The sequence below is a fragment of the Impatiens glandulifera genome, chromosome 1, assembly GCF_907164915.1.
Source record: "Impatiens glandulifera chromosome 1, dImpGla2.1, whole genome shotgun sequence".
Classification (NCBI taxonomy): domain Eukaryota; kingdom Viridiplantae; phylum Streptophyta; class Magnoliopsida; order Ericales; family Balsaminaceae; genus Impatiens; species Impatiens glandulifera.
The window spans coordinates 65215338-65238925 of NC_061862.1; the positions used below are offsets into that span (position 1 = coordinate 65215338).

Here is a 23588-nt window from a genome sequence, read left to right on the forward strand (position 1 = left end):
TCAGAACTGGTCCTATTAACATTTCTTATTTGTTGTTACAGGTTTCTGAATAAAGGTGCCATAATTGGAGACGGGTTCGATGGAAGGTGAACAAACAAGTGGACATTAAGAAGTATTGACGAGATCGAGCAAGTTAAAAGATTGATTCGGATTCTTCCAATTTTCCTGACCACAGTCTTTTTCTTTGTCCCAACTTTAGTTCACAACGATTATATGGTGGTTCAAGTACATACGATGAACCACCACCAAATTCAATTCACAATTCTCCTTTTAGTTCTGAATAGCATTCCTGTGATCACAGTTTCGCTGTCGATCATCTTTTATGATCGGGTTGTTGTTCATATTTTTAGTAGGCTGACCCGCGTCACACTCCTCCGTAGGATTGGGGTCGGATTTTCATTCCTCTTTTTATCGATGGTGGTGGCAGCCATAGTTGAGGGTGTCTCACGTGCAGCACATGGAGCGACTGGAGGGATTTCTGTCTTTTGGCTCACTCCCCAGCTGATATTTGTGGGCATCGCCAATGCCGTTGGAGTAATTGGCCAAATTACTTTTTTTCATGAGGAATGCCCGGAAAGTATGGGTACGCATTCAATATCCATGGTATATTTAAGCCAAGCAATGGCTCTATGCTTCAGTATCGGATTACTCGAAGATTGCGGCAGCTGGTTTTCTGGAAAAACCCTAGACGTAGTTTATTTTTATATATTGTTAGCAGTCATATCTGCTATCAGTATAATAATCTACGTGGCTCTGTCTAGGAAATATCATCCTCAAGTTTCTCCTGCCGCCGAGTTAGATTTACTACCTGGTGCTAATGAGCGGGGAGATGATGTTGATACTAATGATCGTGGATCCGGAGGAGGGGAGGCAGATGGTGCGACCGTGGATCATATCACCTTCCCGCCGCGCATGGATTATTTGGTGGTCGAGGAGGAGGATCATCGTCCCACGTTTCTTTTTTTTATTGGTTTTATTTTGATAGTTCGTGTTATTTTTTTAATTTTTTTTTGTAGGTGTTTAGCTTATTTTATGTATAGTTAGTTATCTACCAATGTAATGAATTAAGTAGGTACGGTTTGTATTTTATCTTATGATACGGAGGAGATAGTTATGTTTACAGTCGCCTAATTGATGTAGTTATATGAGGCATAGAGCTGATTTAGAAGCTAGTATTTGTCTCAAGATCTATCACAATCTTATCTAGTATTTGTCTCAATATCTATCACAATCTCAATATGTTTCCCAGGGACTGCTTTGTAGCTGCTGGAGTTAGCTTCTGTGTAGATGTGGCTGAGCTAGAACCTGTAAGTAGTTTGATGTTTTGAGATGTGTCCCTTTGATGGTTGAGTTGTTTCCCTTTTCTAATATCTCTCTATTGCTCCCCTATCACTATATCCTTTTGACACCAACTTATGGTTGCATTTTTTCACTTGTCATTAATTCTTGTGTTTTTTTTACATTCTGTTGCTTTTTGTTGATATCACTAAGTTACCGATATAGTGATGTGTAAGCAGGGAATGATGTGGGTGCAGCATGTGATTTCAATGAAGAACTTTTGTTTATTTTACATTCTGTTGCTTTTTGTTGATATCACTAAGTTACCTATATAGTGATGTGTAAGCAGGGAATGATGTGGGTGAGGCATGTGATTTTGCTAAGCTTTTGTTTTGATGATGGAAAAAATGTCAACAATATATCTGATGTACCAAAGACATGGACTTATCTGCTTAAAGAGTATTGTAACCATTGGCTACTACCAGCTTTCAAGTTTAACTTTTGTAACCATCTTGTAAGATTGTCTTATATCTTAGTTACTTATTCTATTGAATCTCTTCAATCATTCATGTTTTATTCAATTAAATTTTGTTGTTAAATTTGTGCAGTGATTTAAGTAACAACAATCTTGGCAATGATATACCTTATCAGTTGCCGCTAAATGTGCAGCAGTTGTAAGTTTCTATTTTTTTCTTGTTTTGCTCTGCGGTTTGGATAATAATTTCGTTGGAATTTTCAGAAATCTTGGAGGAAATGGCTTCACTGGGAGTATTCCTTATTCAATATCTCTGATGACTTCCCTTGTATACCTGTAACTCAAGTCCACCCTTCATTTTCAATACTTTTTTTTTGTCAATTCACAACATTTTCTTTATTTTTTTTATATATTTAATCGCGTTCTTCTTCTTTATCATTGGAGTACAGAAATCTTGGCCACAATCAATTACAGGGACAATCAAATGACATATTTGGACAACTTTCAAAACTTTCCACTTTGTAAGATACCTCATGTTTCTTTGCTATATAAACAATGGGATTACTTGGTTGAACAATTCAAACAGGAGTTTTGCAAGCTATATGGGATGACTTTTGAATCTCTGCTGAACATTTTCTTGCAAGCTGGCTTGTCTGCACTCAAAACACCGTAACCTCCACTAACCCATTTACTATACACTTTCTTTTCTTGCAAAGCAAATGGTTCAATCTAAACTGTTGATACAAAGAATTTCATTGTTAAGGGCCTAAACTGTTGATATTCTTTTATGTGTTTGGTTTGCTTTGACGTAAAATAGATTTTGTTATGAAGATGATTGCACAAAAGAAGACCCACTATCACAAGAGCTCTTCCGCAAACTAGCAATGCCTTTGCCATTCTCGAAGCAGCATCACTCGAAGCTGGTCTGTTACATAACAAAGGACTTAATGGACACTGAGAATCCTCCACTAGTCCTGCCTAATGGATATGTCTACAGCACAAAGGTCGGTCTATCCCTATAAAATGGAATATGTTTCATAAAAATATGTTCTCCGCCTAACTTCTTTCAGTCTAATCCTGCATGCTATGGAAGAAATGGCCAGACTAAACAATGGGGTGATTCAATGTCCAAGAACCGGAGATATATGCAATTTCTCCAGCTTAGTCAAGTCGTACATTTCATGAATCCTTCTTCTTCGGGATCACCCTTGTCATCAAACAATTCAAACAGGAGTTTTGCAAGCTATATGGGATGACTTTTGAGTCTCTGCTGAACATTTTCTTGCAAGCTGGCTTGTCTGCACTAAAAACATCGTAACCTCCACTAACCCATTTACTATACACTTTCTTTTCTTGCAAAACAAATGGTTCAATCTAAACTGTTGATACTAAGAATTTCGTTGTTAAGGGCCTAAACTGTTGATATTCTTTTATGTGTTTAGTTTGCTTTGACGTAAAATAGATTTTGTTATGAAGATGATTTCACAAAATAAGACCCACTATCACAAGAGCTCTTCCGCAAACTAGCAATGCCTTTGCCATTCTCGAAGCAGCATCACTCGAAGCTGGTCTGTTACATAACAAAGGACATAATGGACACTGAGAATCCTCCACTAGTCCTGCCTAATGGATATGTCTACAGCACAAAGGTCGGTCTATCCCTATAAAATGGAATATGTTTCATAAAAATATGTTCTCCGCCTAACTTCTTTCAGTCTAATCCTGCAGGCTATGGAAGAAATGCCAGAAAAAACAATGGGGTGATTCAATGTCCAAGAAGGGGAGATATATGCAATTTCTCCAGCTTAGTCAAGTCGTACATTTCATGAATCCTTCTTCTTCGGGATCACTCTTGTCGAGTTTTGCAAGCTATATGGGATGACTTTTGAGTCTCTGCTGAACATTTTCTTGCATGCTGCTTGTCTGCACTCAAAACACCGTAACCTCCACTAACCCATTTACTATACACTTTCTTTTCTTGCAAAGCAAATGGTTCAATCTAAACTGTTGATACTAAGAATTTCATTGTTAAGGGCCTAAAATGTTGATATTCTTTTATGTGTTTTGTTTGCTTTGACGTAAAATAGATTTTGTTATGAAGATGATTGCACAAAAGAAGACCCACTATCACAAGAGCTCTTCCGCAAACTAGTAATGCCTTTGCCATTCTCGAAGCAGCATCACTCGAAGCTGGTCTATTACATAACAAAGGACTTAATGGACACTGAGAATCCTCCACTAGTCCTGCCTAATGGATATGTCTACAACACAAAGGTCGGTCTATCCCTATAAAATGGAATATGCTTCATAAAAATATGTTAATTTAAAATTATATATAATAAATTATTAATTAAAATTAATTAAAATTAGTTATTATAGCATAGTTTAAATTTTATATCTCTAATGAATAAATTTTTATAATAATTATTCGAAAAAAAATGGTTAACTAAATTAGAATTAAAAAGAAAAACTACTAATAATGGGTTTTTTGTTTTTGTTTTAAAAAAATATTTGTTTGATTAAAACTAATAAAAACTGGTTTTTAAATAAATTACTCCTTCTCTATATTTGTATTTAATAATTAATTTATATTCAAAATAATAAAAGATAATTTTAGATTTTAAATTTATAAAAAATTGATTAACCAATTGAGTTTTAAGCTAAAAACTTAATTTTATTTTAATAACTAAAGATCAAACAAGCCCTAAACTATTCCATATTTATTAAATATTACAAATATTAATTATTAGAAAATGAATTATTATGAGAATGACCCTTTTATACACCAATAGTGATAGAGATGCAAGAAAATGAATGGAATAGTATTGTTATTTAAATAATTTTATTTGATATAAAATTATGAAATTTTGATTTATTGATAAAATAAAATTATAATAAAAATAAAAATAAAATTTATTCTATTATACATATTTCATTTAATAACTAAGACCTTAATTTTTTTTATTTATCTTATGAGTTACAAAAATATGTTCAACTTTTATTGAGATATATATTTAACTATAATCAAACCCAACTAACACTTTTTATTTAATAAGCTTAAATAGTACTAATTTGTTAGCTTGTTTTATATATTTTCTTGTGGTCATTTTATTTAAATTATCTTTATTCTATTTTTAATTTTATGACATTTTATTATTTTTTTAAATATATTTATTTTTAATTATATTTATATTTCGTTATTAAAATTTATAGATTATTAATCAAAGTTTATTAAAAGATTATAATTATAAAATAATATAAATTTATAATAATCTTTTTGTTATAATTTAATATACATAAATTCTAAAAGGTTAATTAACTTAATATAATAAAAAAATATTTAAAAAAAATGCTGAATTAAAATAAAATTAATATTAGAAGAGAACCTTAATTATGAATAATGAGAGAAGCATGGAAAGAAGTCATTAATTTTTTTTTCTATATATATAAACTTTACAAATAACCATTTTTTTCTAAAATATATATTTACAGTTTTCAAATATAATTGGTTTTAAATAGTGTTTTTGATTAAAAATTTATATAAATCTTTCCTATATATAATACATAGGAATAAAAGTGAAAAAATAGTACAAAAATAATATTTATTTTATTTTTCATGTTATTCATTAACGTGAGAACATAAAAAATGATTGCTAGCATATTGTAACGAATATTTATTCATACAATGCTTTTTTTTTGCTAAATAAAAAAATTACAAAGGACCAATATTCGTAAGTTCTTTGACAATTTAGAGATGAGCTCCTTTGCACATCAGTTTCAGTTGACACAGTGAGAAAAAAAAAGAAGAAAAAAAGAACGGCTAAAAAGCCAAACCCAGCAAAACATAAGTTAGGTACGGTTTCATTTGCTGAGTTTGTTCTTCTTCCCCGAGATCTGTCCTCCGCCGGCCATTAGTTTCTTCTTCGATTATCGGCAAGCAAGCAAGCAAGCAAGAAAAATTAGCTTCTTCTTCGATCGGCAGGCACATTCCGACCGCAAGCTCCTTCTTCCCCGGTAACCTCTTCGATCGGCGGGCAGGGCAAGTACATTCCGACCGCAAGCTCCTTCTTCCCCGATAACCTCTTCGATCGGCGAGCAGGGCAAGTACATTCCGACCGCAAGCTCCTTCTTCCCCGGTAACCTCTTCGATCGGCGGGCAGGGCAAGTACATTCCGACCGCAAGCTCCTTCTTCCCCGGTAACCTCTTCGATCGGCGGGCAGGGCAAGTACATTCCGACCGCAAGCTCCTTCTTCCCCGGTAACCTCTTCGATCGGCGGGCAGGGCAATTACATTCCGACCGCAAGCTCCTTCTTCCCCGGTAACCTCTTCGATCGGCGGACAGGGCAATTACATTCCGACCGCAAGCTCTTTCTTCCCCGGTAACCTCTTCGATCGGCGGGCAGGGCAAGTACATTCCGACCGCAAGCTCCTTCTTCCCCGGTAACCTCTTCGATCGGCGGGAAGGGCAAGTACATTCCGACCGCAAGCTCTTCTTCCCCGGTAACCTCTTCGATCGGCGGGCAGGCCAAGTACATTCCGACCGCAAGCTCTTCTTCCCCGGTAACCTCTTCGATCGGCGGGCAGGGCAAGTACATTTCGACCGCAAGCTCCTTCTTCCCCGGTAACCTCTTCGATCGGCGGGCAGGGCAAGTACATTCCGACCGCAAGCTCCTTCTTCCCCGGTAACCTCTTCGATCGGCGGGCAGGGCAAGTACATTCCGACCGCAAACTCCTTCTTCCCCGGTAACCTCTTCGATCGGCGGGCAGGGCAAGTACATTCCGACCGCAAGCTCCTTCTTCCCCGGTAACCTCTTCGATCGGCGGGCAGGGCAAATACATTCCGACCGCAAGCTCCTTCTTCCCCAGTAACCTCTTCGATCGGCGGGGCAGGGCAAGTACATTCCGACCAGCCTTCCTTCTTCTCCGGTAAGTTCTTCTATTTCTTTAATTTCTGATCCTTAGCTAGAATTAATTCTGCATATTAGAATATTAGAGAGAACTGATTAGATCAAATTCTGCATATTCTCTTGATCAAATGTGTAATAATGGATCATTCATTTTAAGATATTGCTGCTTGCTGGTGGTTGTGAGGGAAGAAGAAGATAATGTATGATTAGTAGAGTAGAAGTAGTAATTAGTTAATTAGAATGCTTATTGTTGTTGATGATTAGAGATCAGATCAAAGACTATATATTATAATTTGAACTTTAGTGAAATTTGCCAGCTAGTAGAAGAAGAAGATCTGGTCGGGATTGATTTTGGGTAGGATCGATAGATTTATACAATCAATTTAACAAAATACTCTTCTTTAATTAATAGATTTCAATACATATGGTATAATTAATTGGACAATCATTCGAAATTAATTAATTAATTAGCTAGAAATGAAATTCATAATAATCCCTAATTAAAGTAATTTCACAAAGAGGTAATTAGCTAATAAACTCATCTCATTAGAACATAATTATACTACTAACTCCCTTATATATTAATTACCTCAATCTTATTAATAAATAAAAACAAAGTTATTATCTTTTAAGTTTTATTTGTATATGTATTTTGAATATTAATTTCGAATTGATTGGTCTTTTTATTATAGAAAATTAGTAAAATTAAATGAAGAATATGTTTTGCATGATCATCTTAATTGCTTGCTTGCTTGGTAATAAGCTCAAATGGAAAGATTTTATATTTTATAGATTGCATTGCATTGCATTGCATTGCATGTTCAGTTAATAATTAAAATTCCTTGGCTGAATTTTTTTTTGTGAGATTAATTAATTTGTTATACATGAGAAAGTTTGATTCTATATTTAAGTTGACACGTTATATTTATTATATTTAGAAAATATGTTACAATGAATTAATTAATTAATTAATAGTTTAAGAATTTGGATGCATGTGCATGTACATTTAATTATTAATTAACCATGTCATACGAGGACCATATGGAGACCACCGCCACTGTTATAACAGTGGAGAGGAAGTCTTCTGGATGGAAGGCAATTTTACTTATCATTGGTACGTATTCATATGTATTTTATTAATTGATTTAATATTTAATTTATAATCTTTTAAATTAAATTTATAGGTACGGAGGCTTTTGAGAGGATAGCCACTCTTTCCGTAGGCTTGAACTTGGAGTTATTTTTACTCACCAAGTACAACATGGAAGAGGATAAGGCAAGAAGATGGATCAGCACTTTCACCATCCTGGTCGGTTTTGCACCAGTCCTCGGAGCGACTATCTCGGACTCCTTTATAGGTCGTTTCAGGACCATCATATTAGGATCTACTTTCACGCTATTGGTAAGTTTTAATAATTAAATATATTATAATAACTAATATTTCATTTACATATATATTATATTAACTAATACATTTTGTTTTGTTTTGTTGTTGAAATGATCACTATGACCATTAGAGCATCTTAATCTTTTATATAAAATATATTAATAGGTTAATCTGGATTTTGTTTAGTACATGCTCAAACTAAGAATAAAAATCTGATTCATTTCTTATTTCCAGTTATAAAACCAGTTATACTATATAAAACTAACCAGAACTGTAGAAATGTAGTAAAACTGTATAAAACTGCAACCTAGCTAACTAGCATGTTTAGATGATCAATCATAGTGTTTGTATAGTTGCTTATAATCTTATTTGTGTGGAAATGTAGTATAGGAAATGTAGGTAATTAGCTAGCTAGTTTTATATAGAATATATTAATAGGTTAATCTGGATTTTGTTTAGTACATGCTCAAACTAAGAATATAAATCTGATTCATTTCTTATTTCCAGTTATAGAACCAGTTATACTATATAAAACTAACCAGAACTGTAGAAATGTAGTAAAACTGTATAAAACTGCAACCTAGCTAACTAGCATGTTTAGATGATCAATCATAGTGTTTGTATAGTTGCTTATAATCTTATTTGTGTGGAAATGTAGTATAGAAAATGTAGTAAGCTAGCTAGTTTTATATAGAATATATTAATAGGTTAATCTGGATTTTGTTTAGTACATGCTCAAACTAAGAATATAAATCTGATTCATTTCTTATTTTCAGTTATAGAACCAGTTATACTATATAAAACTAACCAGAACTGTAGAAATGTAGTAAAACTGTATAAAACTGTAACCAGATTTCTTAGCTTACTAGTTTTATATAGTATATTATTTTTAGAACTGGTCCTATTAACATTTCTTATTTGTTGTTACAGGTTTCTGAATAAAGGTGCCATAATTGGAGACGGGTTCGATGGAAGGAGAACAAACAAGTGGACATTAAGAAGTATTGACGAGATCGAGCAAGTTAAAAGATTGATTCGGATTCTTCCAATTTTCCTGACCACAGTCTTTTTCTTTGTCCCAACTTTAGTTCACAACAATTATATGGTGGTTCAAGTACATACGATGAACCACCACCAAATTCCATTCACAATTCTCCTTTTAGTTCTGAACAGCATTCCTGTGATCACAGTTTCGCTGTCGATCATCTTTTATGAATGGGTTGCTGTTCATATTTTTAGTAGGCTGACCCGCGTCACACTCCTCCGTAGGATTGGGGTCAGATTTTCATTCCTCTTTTTATCGATGGTGGTGGCAGCCATAGTTGAGGGTGTCTCACGTGCAGCACATGGAGCGACTGGAGGGATTTCTGTCTTTTGGCTCACTCCCCAGCTGATATTTGTGGGCATCGCCAATGCCGTTGGAGTAATTGGCCAAATTACTTTTTTTCATGAGGAATGCCCGTAAAGTATGGGTACGCATTCAATATCCATGGTATATTTAAGCCAAGCAATGGCTCTATGCTTTAGTATCGGATTACTCGAAGCTTGCGGCAGCTGGTTTTCTAGAAAAACCCTAGACGTAGTTTATTTTTATATATTGTTAGCAGTCATATCTGCTATCAGTATAATAATCTACGTGGCTCTGTCTAGGAAATATCATCCTCGAGTTTCTCCTGCCGCCGAGTTAGATTTACCACCTGGTGCTAATGAGCGGGGAGATGATGTTGATACTAATGATCGTGGATCCGGAGGAGGGGAGGCAGATGGTGCGACCGTGGATCATATCACCTTCCCGCCGCGCACGGATTATTTGGTGGTCGAGGAGGAGGATCATCGTCCCACGTTTCTTTTTTTTATTTGTTTTATTTTGATAGTTCGTGTTATTTTTTTATTTTTTTTGTAGGTGTTTAGCTTATTTTATGTATAGTTAGTTATCTACCAATGTAATGAATTAAGTAGGTACGGTTTGTATTTTATCTTATGGTACGGAGGAGATAGTTATGTTTACAGTCGCCTAATTGATGTAGTTATATGAGGCATAGAGCTGATTTAGAACCTAGTATTTGTCTCAAGATCTATCACAATCTTATCTAGTATTTGTCTCAATATCTATCACAATCTCAATATGTTTCTCAGGGACTGCTTTGTAGCTGCTGGAGTTAGCTTCTGTGCAGATGTGGCTGAGCTAGAACCTGTAAGTAGTTTGATGTTTTGAGATGTGTCCCTTTGATGGTTGAGTTGTTTCCCTTTTCTAATATCTCTCTATTGCTCCCCTATCACTATATCCTTTTGACACCAACTTATGGTTGCATTTTTTCACTTGTCATTAATTCTTGTGTTTTTATTACATTCTGTTGCTTTTTGTTGATATCATTAAGTTACCGATATAGTGATGTGTAAGCAGGGAATGTTGTGGGTGCAGCATGTGATTTCAATGAAGAGCTTTTGTTTATTTTACATTCTGTTGCTTTTTGTTGATATCACTAAGTTACCTATATAGTGATGTGTAAGCAGGGAATGATGTGGATGAGGCATGTGATTTTGCTAAGCTTTTGTTTTGATGATGGAAAAAATGTCAACAATATATCTGATGTACCAAAGACATGGACTTATCTGTTTAAAGAGTATTCGTTGGAATTTTCAGAAATCTTGGAGGAAATGGCTTTACTGGGAGTATTCCTTATTCAATATCTCTGATGACTTCCCTTGTATACCTGTAACTCAAGTCCACCCTTCATTTTCAATACTTTTTTTGTGTCAATTCACAACATTTTCTTTATTTTTTTTATATATTTAATCGTGTTCTTCTTCTTTATTATTGGAGTACAGAAATCTTGGCCACAATCAATTACAGGGAAAATCAAATGACATATTTGGACAACTTTCGAAACTTTCCACTTTGTAAGATACCTCATGTTTCTTTGCTATATAAACAATGGGATTACTTGGTTGAACAATTCAAACAGGAGTTTTGCAAGCTATATGGGATGACTTTTGAATCTCTGCTGAACATTTTCTTGCAAGCTGGCTTGTCTGCACTCAAAACACCGTAATCTCCACTAACCCATTTACTATACACTTTCTTTTCATGCAAAGCAAATGGTTCAATCTAAACTGTTGATATTAAGAATTTCATTGTTAAGGGCCTAAATTGTTGATATTCTTTTATGTGTTTGGTTTGCTTTGACGTAAAATAGATTTTGTTATGAAGATGATTGCACAAAAGAAGACCCACTATCACAAGAGCTCTTCCGCAAACTAGCAATGCCTTTGCCATTCTCGAAGCAGCATCACTCGAAGCTGGTCTGTTACATAACAAAGGACTTAATGGACACTGAGAATCCTCCACTAGTCCTGCCTAATGGATATGTCTACAGCACAAAGGTCGGTCTATCCCTATAAAATGGAATATGTTTCATAAAAATATGTTCTCCGCCTAACTTCTTTCAGTCTAATCCTGCAGGCTATGGAAGAAATGGCCAGACTAAACAATGGGGTGATTCAATGTCCAAGAACCGGAGATATATGCAATTTCTCCAGCTTAGTCAAGTCGTACATTTCATGAATCCTTCTTCTTCGGGATCACCCTTGTCATCAAACAATTCAAACAGGAGTTTTGCAAGCTATATGGGATGACTTTTGAGTCTCTGCTGAACATTTTCTTGCAAGCTGGCTTGTCTGCACTCAAAACATCGTAACCTCCACTAACCCATTTACTATACACTTTCTTTTCTTGCAAAGCAAATGGTTCAATCTAAACTGTTGATACTAAGAATTTCGTTGTTTAGGGCCTAAACTGTTGATATTCTTTTATGTGTTTGGTTTGCTTTGACGTAAAATAGATTTTGTTATGAAGATGATTGCACAAAAGAAGACCCACTATCACAAGAGCTCTTCCGCAAACTAGCAATGCCTTTGCCATTCTCGAAGCAGCATCACTCGAAGCTGGTCTGTTACATAACAAAGGACTTAATGGACACTGAGAATCCTCCACTAGTCCTGCCTAATGGATATGTCTACAGCACAAAGGTCGGTCTATCCTTATAAAATGGAATATGTTTCATAAAAATATGTTCTCCGCCTAACTTCTTTCAGTCTAATCCTGCAGGCTATGGAAGAAATGGCCAGAAAAAACAATGGGGTGATTTAATGTCCAAGAACCGGAGATATATGCAATTTCTCCAGCTTAGTCAAGTCGTACATTTCATGAATCCTTCTTCTTCGGGATCACTCTTGTCGAGTTTTGCAAGCTATATGGGATGACTTTTGAGTCTCTGCTGAACATTTTCTTGCATGCTGCTTGTCTGCACTCAAAACACCGTAACCTATACTAACCCATTTACTATACACTTTCTTTTCTTGCAAAGCAAATGGTTCAATCTAAACTGTTGATACTAAGAATTTCATTGTTAAGGGCCTAAAATGTTGATATTCTTTTATGTGTTTTGTTTGCTTTGACGTAAAATAGATTGTGTTATGAAGATGATTGCACAAAAGAAGACCCACTATCACAAGAGCTCTTCCGCAAACTAGCAATGCCTTTGCCATTCTCGAAGCAGCATCACTCGAAGCTGGTCTATTACATAACAAAGGACTTAATGGACACTGAGAATCCTCCACTAGTCCTGCCTAATGGATATGTCTACAACACAAAGGTCGGTCTATCCCTATAAAATGGAATATGTTTCATAAAAATATGTTAATTTAAAATTATATATAATAAATTATTAATTAAAATTAGTTATTATAGCATAGTTTAAATTTTATATCTCTAATGAATAAATTTTTATAATAATTATTCGAAAAAAAATGGTTAACTAAATTAGAATTAAAAAGAAAAACTACTAATAATGGGTTTTTTGTTTTTGTTTTAAAAAAATATTTGTTTGATTAAAACTAATAAAAACTGGTTTTTAAATAAATTACTCCTTCTCTATATTTGTATTTAATAATTAATTTATATTCAAAATAATAAAAGATAATTTTAGATTTTAAATTTATAAAAAATTGATTAACCAATTGAGTTTTGAGCTAAAAACTTAATTTTATTTTAATAACTAAAGATCAAACAAGCCCTAAACTATTCCATATTTATTAAATATTACAAATATTAATTATTAGAAAATGAATTATTATGAGAATGACCCTTTTATACACCAATAGTGATAGAGATGCAAGAAAATGAATGGAATAGTATTGTTATTTAAATAATTTTATTTGATATAAAATTATGAAATTTTGATTTATTGATAAAATTAAATTATAATAAAAATAAAAATAAAATTTATTCTATTATACATATTTCATTTAATAACTAAGACCTTAATTTTTTTTATTTATCTTATGAGTTACAAAAATATGTTCAACTTTTATTGAGATATATATTTAACTATAATGAAACCCAACTAACACTTTTTATTTAATAAGCTTAAATAGTACTAATTTGTTAGCTTGTTTTATATATTTTCTTGTGGTCATTTTATTTAAATTATCTTTATTCTATTTTTAATTTTATGACATTTTATTATTTTTTTAAATATATTTATTTTTAATTATATTTATATTTCGTTATTAAAATTTATAAATTATTAATCAAAGTTTATTAAAAGATTATAATTATAAAATAATATAAATTTATAATAATCTTTTTGTTATAATTTAATATACATAAATTTTAAAAGGTTAATTAACTTAATATAATAAAAAAATATTTAAAAAAATGCTGAATTAAAATAAAATTAATATTAGAAGACAACTTTAATTGTGAATAATGAGAGAAGCATGGAAAGAAGTTATTAATTTTTTTTTCTATATATATAAACTTTACAAATAACCATTTTTTTCTAAAATATATATTTACAGTTTTCAAATATAATTGGTTTTAAATAGTGTTTTTGATTAAAAATTTATATAAATCTTTCCTATATATAATACATAGGAATAAAAGTGAAAAAATAGTACAAAAATAATATTTATTTTATTTTTCATGTTATTCATTAACGTGAGAACATAAAAAATGATTGCTAGCATATTGTAACGAATATATATTCATACAATGCTTTTTTTTTTGCTAAATAAAAAAATTATAAAGGACCAATATTCGTAAGTTCTTTGACAATTTAGAGATGAGCTCCTTTGCACATCAGTTTCAGTTGACACAGTGAGAAAAAAAAAGAAGAAAAAAAGAATGGCTAAAAAGCCAAACCTAGCAAAACATAAGTTAGGTACGGCTTCATTTGCTGAGTTTGTTCTTCTTCCCCGAGATCTGTCCTCCGCCGGCCATTAGTTTCTTCTTCGATTATCGGCAAGCAAGCAAGAAAAATTAGCTTCTTCTTCGATCGGCAGGCACATTCCGACCGCAAGCTCCTTCTTCCCCGGTAACCTCTTCGATCGGCGGGCAGGGCAAGTACATTCCGACCGCAAGCTCCTTCTTCCCCGGTAACCTCTTCGATCGGCGGGCAGGGCAAATACATTCCGACCGCAAGCTCCTTCTTCCCCGGTAACCTCTTCGATCGGCAGGCAGGGCAAGTACATTCCGACCGCAAGCTCTTCTTCCCCGGTAACCTCTTCGATCGGCGGGCAGGGCAAGTACACGCAAGCTCTTCTTCCCCGGTAACCTCTTCGATCGGCGGGCAGGGCAAGTACATTCCGACCGCAAGCTCCTTCTTCCCCGGTAACCTCTTCGATCGGCGGGCAGGGCAAGTACATTCCGACCGCAAGCTCCTTCTTCCCCGGTAACCTCTTCGATATAATTGGTTTTAAATAGTGTTTTTGATTAAAAATTTATATAAATATTTCCTATATATCATACATAGGAATAAAAGTGAAAAAATAGTACAAAAATAATATTTATTTTATTTTTCATGTTATTCATTAACGTGAGAACATAAAAAATGATTGCTAGCATATTGTAACGAATATATATTCATACAATGCTTTTTTTTTTGCTAAATAAAAAAATTACAAAGGACCAATATTCGTAAGTTCTTTGACAATTTAGAGATGAGCTCCTTTGCACATCAGTTTCAGTTGACACAGTGAGAAAAAAAAAAGAAGAAAAAAAGAACGGCTAAAAAGCCAAACCCATCAAAACATAAGTTAGGTACGGCTTCATTTGCTGAGTTTGTTCTTCTTCCCCGAGATCTCTCCTCCGCCGGTCATTAGTTTCTTCTTCGATTATCGACAAGCAAGCAAGCAAGCAAGAAAAATTAGCTTCTTCTTCGATCGGCAGGCACATTCTGACCGTAAACTCCTTCTTCCCCGGTAACCTCTTCGATCGGCGGGCAGGGCAAGTACATTCCGACCGCAAGCTCCTTCTTCCCCGGTAACCTCTTCGATCGGCGGGCAGGGCATATACATTCCGACCGCAAGCTCCTTCTTCCCCGGTAACCTCTTCGATCGGCGGGCAGGGCAAGTACATTCCGACCGCAAGCTCTTCTTCCCCGGTAACCTCTTCGATCGGCGGGCAGGGCAAGTACACGCAAGCTCTTCTTCCCCGGTAACCTCTTCGATAGGCGGGCAGGGCAAGTACATTCCGACCGCAAGCTCCTTCTTCCCCGGTAACCTCTTCGATTGGCGGGCAGGGCAAGTAAATTCCGACCGCAAGCTCCTTCTTCCCTGGTAACCTCTTCGATCGGCGGGCAGGGCAACTACATTCCGACCGCAAGCTCCTTCTTCCCTGGTAACCTCTTCGATCGGCGGGCAGGGCAAGTAAATTCCGACCGCAAGCACTTCTTCCCCGGTAACCTCTTCGATCGGCGGGCAGGGCAAATACATTCCGACCGCAAGCTCTTCTTCCCCGGTAACCTCTTGGATCGGCGGGCAGGGCAAGTACACGCAAGCTCTTCTTCCCCGGTAACCTCTTCGATCGGCGGGCAGGGCAAGTACATTCCGACCGCAAGCTCCTTCTTCCCCGGTAACCTCTTCGATCGGCGGGCAGGGCAAGTAAATTCCGACCGCAAGCTCCTTCTTCCCCGGTAACCTCTTCGATCAGCGGGCAGGGCAACTACATTCCGACCGCAAGCTCCTTCTTCCCTGGTAACCTCTTCGATCGGCGGGCAGGGCAAGTAAATTCCGACCGCAAGCTCTTCTTCCCCGGTAACCTCTTCGATCGGCGGGCAGGGCAAGTACATTCCGACCGCAAGCTCTTCTTCCCCGGTAACCTCTTCGATCGGCGGGCAGGGCAAGTACACGCAAGCTCTTCTTCCCCGGTAACCTCTTCGATCGGCGGGCAGGGCAAGTACATTCCGACCGCAAACTCCTTCTTCCCCGGTAACCTCTTTGATTTGCGGGCAGGGCAAGTACATTCCGACCGCAAGCTCCTTCTTCTCCGGTAACCTCTTCGATATAATTGGTTTTAAATAGTGTTTTTGATTAAAAATTTATATAAATCATTCCTATATATAATACATAGGAATAAAAATGAAAAAATAGTACAAAAATAATATTTATTTTATTTTTCATGTTATTCATTAACGTGAGAACATAAAAAATGATTGCTAACATATTGTAACGAATATATATTCATACAATATTTTTTTTTGCTAAATAAAAAAATTACAAAGGACCAATATTCGTAAGTTCTTTGACAATTTAGAGATGAGCTCCTTTGCACATCAGTTTCAGTTGACACAGTGAGAAAAAAAAAAGAAGAAAAAAAGAACGGCTAAAAAGCCAAACCCAGCAAAACATAAGTTAGGTACGGCTTCATTTACTGAGTTTGTTCTTCTTCCCCGAGATCTCTCCTCCGCCGGCCATTAGTTTCTTCTTCGATTATCGACAAGCAAGCAAGCAAGCAAGCAAGAAAAATTAGCTTCTTCTTCGATCGGCAGGCACATTCTGACCGCAAACTCCTTCTTCCCCGGTAACCTCTTCGATCGGCGGGCAGGGCAAGTACATTCCGACCGCAAGCTCCTTCTTCCCCGGTAACCTCTTCGATCGGCGGGCAGGGCAAATACATTCCGACCGCAAGCTCCTTCTTCCCCGGTAACCTCTTCGATCGGCGGGCAGGGCAAGTACATTCCGACCGCAAGCTCTTCTTCCCCGGTAACCTCTTCGATCGGCGGGCAGGGCAAGTACACGCAAGCTCTTCTTCCCCGGTAACCTCTTCGATCGGCGGGCAGGGCAAGTACATTCCGACCGCAAGCTCCTACTTCCCCGGTAACCTCTTCGATCGGCGGGCAGGGCAGGCACATTCTGACCGCAAACTCCTTCTTCCCCGGTAACCTCTTCGATCGGCGGGCAGGGCAAGTAAATTCCGACCGAAAGCTCCTTCTTCCCCGGTAACCTCTTCGATCGGCGGGCAGGGCAAATACATTCCGACCGCAAGCTCCTTCTTCCCCGATAACCTCTTCGATCGGCGGGCAGGGCAAGTACATTCCGACCGCAAGCTCTTCTTCCCCGGTAACCTCTTCGATCGGCGGGCAGGGCAAGTACACGCAAGCTCTTCTTCCCCGGTAACCTCTTCGATCGGCGGGCAGGGCAAGTACATTCCGACCGCAAGCTCCTTCTTCCCCGGTAACCTCTTCGATCGGCGGGCAGGGCAAGTAAATTCCAACCGCAAGCTCCTTCTTCCCCGGTAACCTCTTCGATCGGCGGGCAGGGCAGGCACATTCTGACCGCAAACTCCTTCCCCGGTAACCTCTTCGATCGGCGGGCAGGGCAAGTACATTCCGACCGCAATCTCCTTCTTCCCCGGTAACCTCTTCGATCGGCGGGCAGGGCAAATACATTCCGACCGCAAGCTCCTTCTTCCCCGATAACCTCTTCGATCGGCGGGCAGGGCAAGTACATTCCGACCGCAAGCTCTTCTTCCCCGGTAACCTCTTCGATCGGCGGGCAGGGCAAGTACATTCTGACCGCAAGCTCCTTCTTCCCCGATAACTTCTTCGATCGGCGGGCAGGGCAAGTAAATTCCGACCGCAAGCTCCTTCTTCCCCGGTAACCTCTTCGATCGGCGGGCAGGGCAAGTACATTCCGACCGCAAGCTCCTTCTTCCCCGGTAACCTCTTCGATCGGCGGGCAGGGTAAGTAAATTCCGACCGCAAGCTCTTCTTCCCCGGTAACCTCTTCGATCGGCGGGCAGGGCAAGTAAATTCCAACCGCAAGCTCTTCTTCTCCGGTAACCTCTTCGATCGGCGGGCAGGGCAAGTACATTCCGACCGCAAGCTCTTCTTCCCCGGTAACCTCTTCGATCGGCGGGCAGGGCAAGTACATTCCGACCGCAAGCTCTTCTTCCCCGGTAACCTCTTCGATCGGCGGGCAGGGCAAGTACACGCAAGCTCTTCTTCCCCGGTAACCTCTTCGATCGGCGGGCAGGGCAAGTACATTCCGACCGCAAGCTCCTTCTTCCCCGGTAACCTCTTCGATATAATTGGTTTTAAATAGTGTTTTTGATTAAAAATTTATATAAATCTTTCCTATATATAATACATAGGAATAAAAGTGAAAAAATAGTACAAAAATAATATTTATTTTATTTTTCATGTTATTCATTAACGTGAGAACATAAAAAATGATTTCTAGCATATTGTAACGAATATATATTCATACAATGCTTTTTTTTTTGCTAAATAAAAAAATTACAAAGGACCAATATTCGTAAGTTCTTTGACAATTTAGAGATGAGCTCCTTTGCACATCAGTTTCAGTTGACACAGTGAGAAAAAAAAGAAGAAAAAAAGAACGGCTAAAAAGTCAAACCTAGCAAAACATAAGTTAGGTACGGCTTCATTTGCTGAGTTTGTTCTTCTTCCCCGAGATCTGTCCTCCGCCGGCCATTAGTTTCTTCTTCGATTATCGGCAAGCAAGCAAGCAAGCAAGAAAAATTAGCTTCTTCTTCGATCGGCAGGCACATTCCGACCGCAAGCTCCTTCTTCCCCGGTAACCTCTTCGATCGGCGGGCAGGGCAAGTACATTCCGACCGCAAGCTCCTTCTTCCCCGGTAACCTCTTCGATCGGCGGGCAGGGCAAATACATTCCGACCGCAAGCTCCTTCTTCCCCGGTAACCTCTTCGATCGGCAGGCAGGGCAAGTACATTCCGACCGCAAGCTCTTCTTCCCCGGTAACCTCTTCGATCGGCGGGCAGGGCAAGTACATTCCGACCGCAAGCTCCTTCTTCCCCGGTAACCTCTTCGATCGGCGGGCAGGGCAAGTACATTCCGACCGCAAGCTCCTTCTTCCCCGGTAACCTCTTCGATATAATTGGTTTTAAATAGTGTTTTTGATTAAAAATTTATATAAATCTTTCCTATATATAATACATAGGAATAAAAGTGAAAAAATAGTACAAAAATAATATTTATTTTATTTTTCATGTTATTCATTAACGTGAGAACATAAAAAATGATTGCTAGCATATTGTAACAAATATATATTCATACAATGCTTTTTTTTGGCTAAATAAAAAAATTACAAAGGACCAATATTAGTAAGTTCTTTGACAATTTAGAGATGAGCTCCTTTGCACATCAGTTTCAGTTGACACAGTGAGAAAAAAAGAAGAAGAAAAAAAGAACGGCTAAAAAGTCAAACCCAGCAAAACATAAGTTAGGTACGGCTTCATTTGCTGAGTTTGTTCTTCTTCCCCGAGATCTGTCCTCCGCCGGCCATTAGTTTCTTCTTCGATTATCGGCAAGAAAGCAAGCAAGCAAGCAAGAAAAATTAGCTTCTTCTTCGATCGGCAGGCACATTCTGACCGCAAACTCCTTCTTCCCCGGTAACCTCTTCGATCGGCGGGCAGGGCAAGTACATTCCGACCGCAAGCTCCTTCTTCCCCGGTAACCTCTTCGATCGGCGGGCAGAGCAAATACATTTACGACCGCAAGCTCCTTCTTCCCCGGTAACCTCTTCGATCGGCAGGCAGGGCAAGTACATTCCGACCGCAAACTCTTCTTCCCCGGTAACCTCTTCGATCGGCGGGCAGGGCAAGTACACGCAAGCTCTTCTTCCCCGGTAACCTCTTCGATCGGCGGGCAGGGCAAGTACATTCCGACCGCAAGCTCCTTCTTCCCCGGTAACCTCTTCGATATAATTGGTTTTAAATAGTGTTTTTGATTAAAAATTTATATAAATCATTCCTATATATAATACATAGGAATAAAAGTGAAAAAATAGTACAAAAATAATATTTATTTTATTTTTCATGTTATTCATTAACGTGAGAACATAAAAAATGATTGCTAGCATATTGTAACGAATATATATTCATACAATGCTTTTTTTTTGCTAAATAAAAAAATTACAAAGGACCAATATTCGTAAGTTCTTTGACAATTTAGAGATGAGATCCTTTGCACATCAGTTTCAGTTGACACAGTGAGAGAAAAAAGAAGAAAAAAAGAACGGCTAAAAAGCCAAACCCAGCAAAACATAAGTTAGGTACGGCTTCATTTGCTGAGTTTGTTCTTCTTCCCCGAGATCTGTCCTCCGCCGGCCATTAGTTTCTTCTTCGATTATCGGCAAGCAAGCAAGCAAGCAAGAAAAATTAGCTTCTTCTTCGATCGGCAGGCACATTCCGACCGCAAGCTCCTTCTTCCCGGTAACCTCTTCGATCGGCGGGCAGGGCAAGTACATTCCGACCGCAAGCTCCTTCTTCCCCGGTAACCTCTTCGATCGGCGGGCAGTGCAAATACATTCCGACCGCAAGCTCCTTCTTCCCCGGTAACCTTTTCGATCGGCAGGCAGGGCAAGTACATTCCGACCACAAGCTCTTCTTCCCCGGTAACCTCTTCGATCGGCGGGCAGGGCAAGTACACGCAAGCTCTTCTTCCCCGGTAACCTCTTCGATCGGCGGGCAGGGCAAGTACATTCCGACTGCAAGCTCCTTCTTCCCCGGTAACCTCTTCGATCGGCGGGTAGGGCAAGTACATTCCGACCGCAAGCTCCTTCTTCCCCTGTAACCTCTTCGATATAATTGGTTTTAAATAGTGTTTTTGATTAAAAATTTATATAAATCTTTCCTATATATAATACATAGGAATAAAAGTGAAAAAATAGTACAAAAATAATATTTATTTTATTTTTCATGTTATTCATTAACGTGAGAACATAAAAAATGATTGCTAGCATATTGTAACGAATATATATATTCATACAATGCTTTTTTTTTGCTAAATAAAAAAATTACAAAGGACCAATATTCGTAAGTTCTTTGACAATTTATAGATGAGCTCCTTTGCACATCAGTTTCAGTTGACACAGTGAGAAAAAAAAGAAGAAAAAAAGAACGGCTAAAAAGCCAAACCCAGCAAAACATAAGTTAGGTACGGCTTCATTTGCTGAGTTTGTTCTTCTTCCCCGAGATCTGTCCTCCGCCGGCCATTAGTTTCTTCTTCGATTATCGGCAAGCAAGCAAGCAAGCAAGAAAAATTAGCTTCTTCTTCGATCGGCAGGCACATTCCGACCGAAAGCTCCTTCTTCCCCGGTAACCTCTTCGATCGGCGGGCAGGGCAAGTACATTCCGACCGCAAGCTCCTTCTTCCCCGGTAACCTCTTCGATCGGCGGGCAGGGCAAATACATTCCGACCGCAAGCTCCTTCTTCCCCGGTAACCTTTTCGATCGGCAGGCAGGGCAAGTACATTCCGACCACAAGCTCTTCTTCCCCGGTAACCTCTTCGATCGGCGGGCAGGGCAAGTACACGCAAGCTCTTCTTCCCCGGTAACCTCTTCGATCGGCGGGCAGGGCAAGTACATTCCGACTGCAAGCTCCTTCTTCCCCGGTAACCTCTTCGATCGGCGGGTAGAGCAAGTACATTCCGACCGCAAGCTCCTTCTTCCCCTGTAACCTCTTCGATATAATTGGTTTTAAATAGTGTTTTTGATTAAAAATTTATATAAATCTTTCCTATATATAATACATAGGAATAAAAGTGAAAAAATAGTACAAAAATAATATTTATTTTATTTTTCATGTTATTCATTAACGTGAGAACATAAAAAATGATTGCTAGCATATTGTAACGAATATATATATTCATACAATGCTTTTTTTTTTGCTAAATAAAAAAATTACAAAGGACCAATATTCGTAAGTTCTTTGACAATTTATAGATGAGCTCCTTTGCACATCAGTTTCAGTTGACACAGTGAGAAAAAAAAGAAGAAAAAAAGAACGGCTAAAAAGCCAAACCCAGCAAAACATAAGTTAGGTACGGCTTCATTTGCTGAGTTTGTTCTTCTTCCCCGAGATCTGTCCTCCGCCGGCCATTAGTTTCTTCTTCGATTATCGGCAAGCAAGCAAGCAAGCAAGAAAAATTAGCTTCTTCTTCGATCGGCAGGCACATTCCGACCGAAAGCTCCTTCTTCCCCGGTAACCTCTTCGATCGGCGGGCAGGGCAAATACATTCCGACCGCAAGCTCCTTCTTCCCCGGTAACCTCTTCGATCGGCAGGCAGGGCAAGTACATTCCGACCGCAAGCTCTTCTTCCCCGGTAACCTCTTCGATCGGCGGGCAGGGCAAGTACACGCAAGCTCTTCTTCTCCGGTAACATCTTCGATCGGCGGGCAGGGCAAGTACACGCAAGCTCTTCTTCCCCGGTAACCTCTTCGATCGGCGGGCAGGGCAAGTACATTCCGACCGCAAGCTCCTTCTTCCCCGGTAACCTCTTCGATCAGCGGGCAGGGCAAGTACATTCCGACCGCAAGCTCCTTCTTCCCCGGTAACCTCTTCGATATAATTGGTTTTAAATAGTGTTTTTGATTAAAAATTTATATAAATCTTTCCTATATATAATACATAGGAATAAAAGTGAAAAAATAGTACAAAAATAATATTTATTTTATTTTTCAAGTTATTCATTAACGTGAGAACATAAAAAATGATTGTTAGCATATTGTAACGAATATATATTCATACAATGCTTTTTTTTTTGCTAAATAAAAAAATTACAAAGGACCAATATTCGTAAGTTCTTTGACAATTTAGAGATGAGCTCCTTTGCACATCAGTTTCAGTTGACACAGTGAGAAAAAAAAAAGAAGAAAAAAAGAACGGCTAAAAAGCCAAACCCAGCAAAACATAAGTTAGGTACGGCTTCATTTGCTGAGTTTGTTCTTCTTCCCCGAGATCTGTCCTCCGCCGGCCATTAGTTTCTTCTTCGATTATCGGCAAGCAAGCAAGCAAGCAAGAAAAATTAGCTTCTTCTTCGATCGGCAGGCACATTCCGACCGCAAGCTCCTTCTTCCCCGGTAACCTCTTCGATCGGCGAACGGCAATTACATTCCGACCGCAAGCTCTTTCTTCCCCGGTAACCTCTTCGATCGGCGGGCAGGGCAAATACATTCCGACCGCAAGCTCCTTCTTCCCCGGTAACCTCTTCGATCGGCAGGCAGGGCAAGTACATTCCGACCGCAAGCTCTTCTTCCCCGGTAACCTCTTCGATCGGCGGGCAGGGCAAGTACACGCAAGCTCTTCTTCCCCGGTAACCTCTTCGATCGGCGGGCAGGGCAAGTACATTCCGACCGCAAGCTCCTTCTTCCCCGGTAACCTCTTCGATCGGCTGGCAGGGCAAGTACATTCCGACCGCAAGCTCCTTCTTCC

The 23588-nt window shown here is 38.4% G+C and overlaps 2 protein-coding genes and 1 long non-coding RNA gene across 3 annotated transcripts; all 3 read left to right on the plus strand.

Moving 5' to 3' along the window:
- The first annotated feature begins 7684 nt into the window (after nucleotides 1-7684).
- On the plus strand, nucleotides 7685-9513 carry LOC124930450 (protein NRT1/ PTR FAMILY 2.12-like). The gene is made up of 4 exons (XM_047470795.1): nucleotides 7685-7775; nucleotides 7846-8063; nucleotides 8434-8447; nucleotides 8979-9513. Exons 1-4 carry the CDS (start codon nucleotides 7685-7687, stop codon nucleotides 9511-9513), a joined length of 858 nt encoding a protein of 285 aa, XP_047326751.1.
- Nucleotides 9514-9558: 45 nt separating this feature from the next.
- On the plus strand, nucleotides 9559-11626 carry LOC124930466 (E3 ubiquitin-protein transferase MAEA-like). Its single transcript, XM_047470809.1, has 7 exons — nucleotides 9559-9605; nucleotides 9699-9890; nucleotides 10185-10242; nucleotides 10563-10721; nucleotides 10955-11097; nucleotides 11246-11432; nucleotides 11512-11626. The coding sequence occupies exons 1-7, from the start codon at nucleotides 9559-9561 to the stop codon at nucleotides 11611-11613; spliced, it is 888 nt and encodes a 295-aa protein (XP_047326765.1). The 3' UTR covers nucleotides 11614-11626.
- A 152-nt stretch (nucleotides 11627-11778) lies between these two features.
- On the plus strand, nucleotides 11779-12271 carry LOC124921622. Its single transcript, XR_007097681.1, has 2 exons — nucleotides 11779-12077; nucleotides 12157-12271. It is a non-coding gene; the product is annotated as an uncharacterized LOC124921622 (long non-coding RNA).
- The last annotated feature ends 11317 nt before the right edge of the window (nucleotides 12272-23588 follow it).

Coding starts and splice junctions, on each gene's coding strand:
- LOC124930466 (XM_047470809.1), top strand. CDS start 9,559: ATGGCTCTATGCTTTAGTATCGGATTACTCGAAGCTTGCGGCAGCTG. Junction 9,606..9,698: donor CTCGAAGCTTGCGGCAGCTG/GTTTTCTAGAAA, acceptor GGCTCTGTCTAG/GAAATATCATCCTCGAGTTT. Junction 10,722..10,954: donor AGGAAATGGCTTTACTGGGA/GTATTCCTTATT, acceptor CCACTTTGTAAG/ATACCTCATGTTTCTTTGCT.
- LOC124930450 (XM_047470795.1), top strand. CDS start 7,685: ATGTCATACGAGGACCATATGGAGACCACCGCCACTGTTATAACAGTG. Junction 7,776..7,845: donor GGCAATTTTACTTATCATTG/GTACGTATTCAT, acceptor TTAAATTTATAG/GTACGGAGGCTTTTGAGAGG.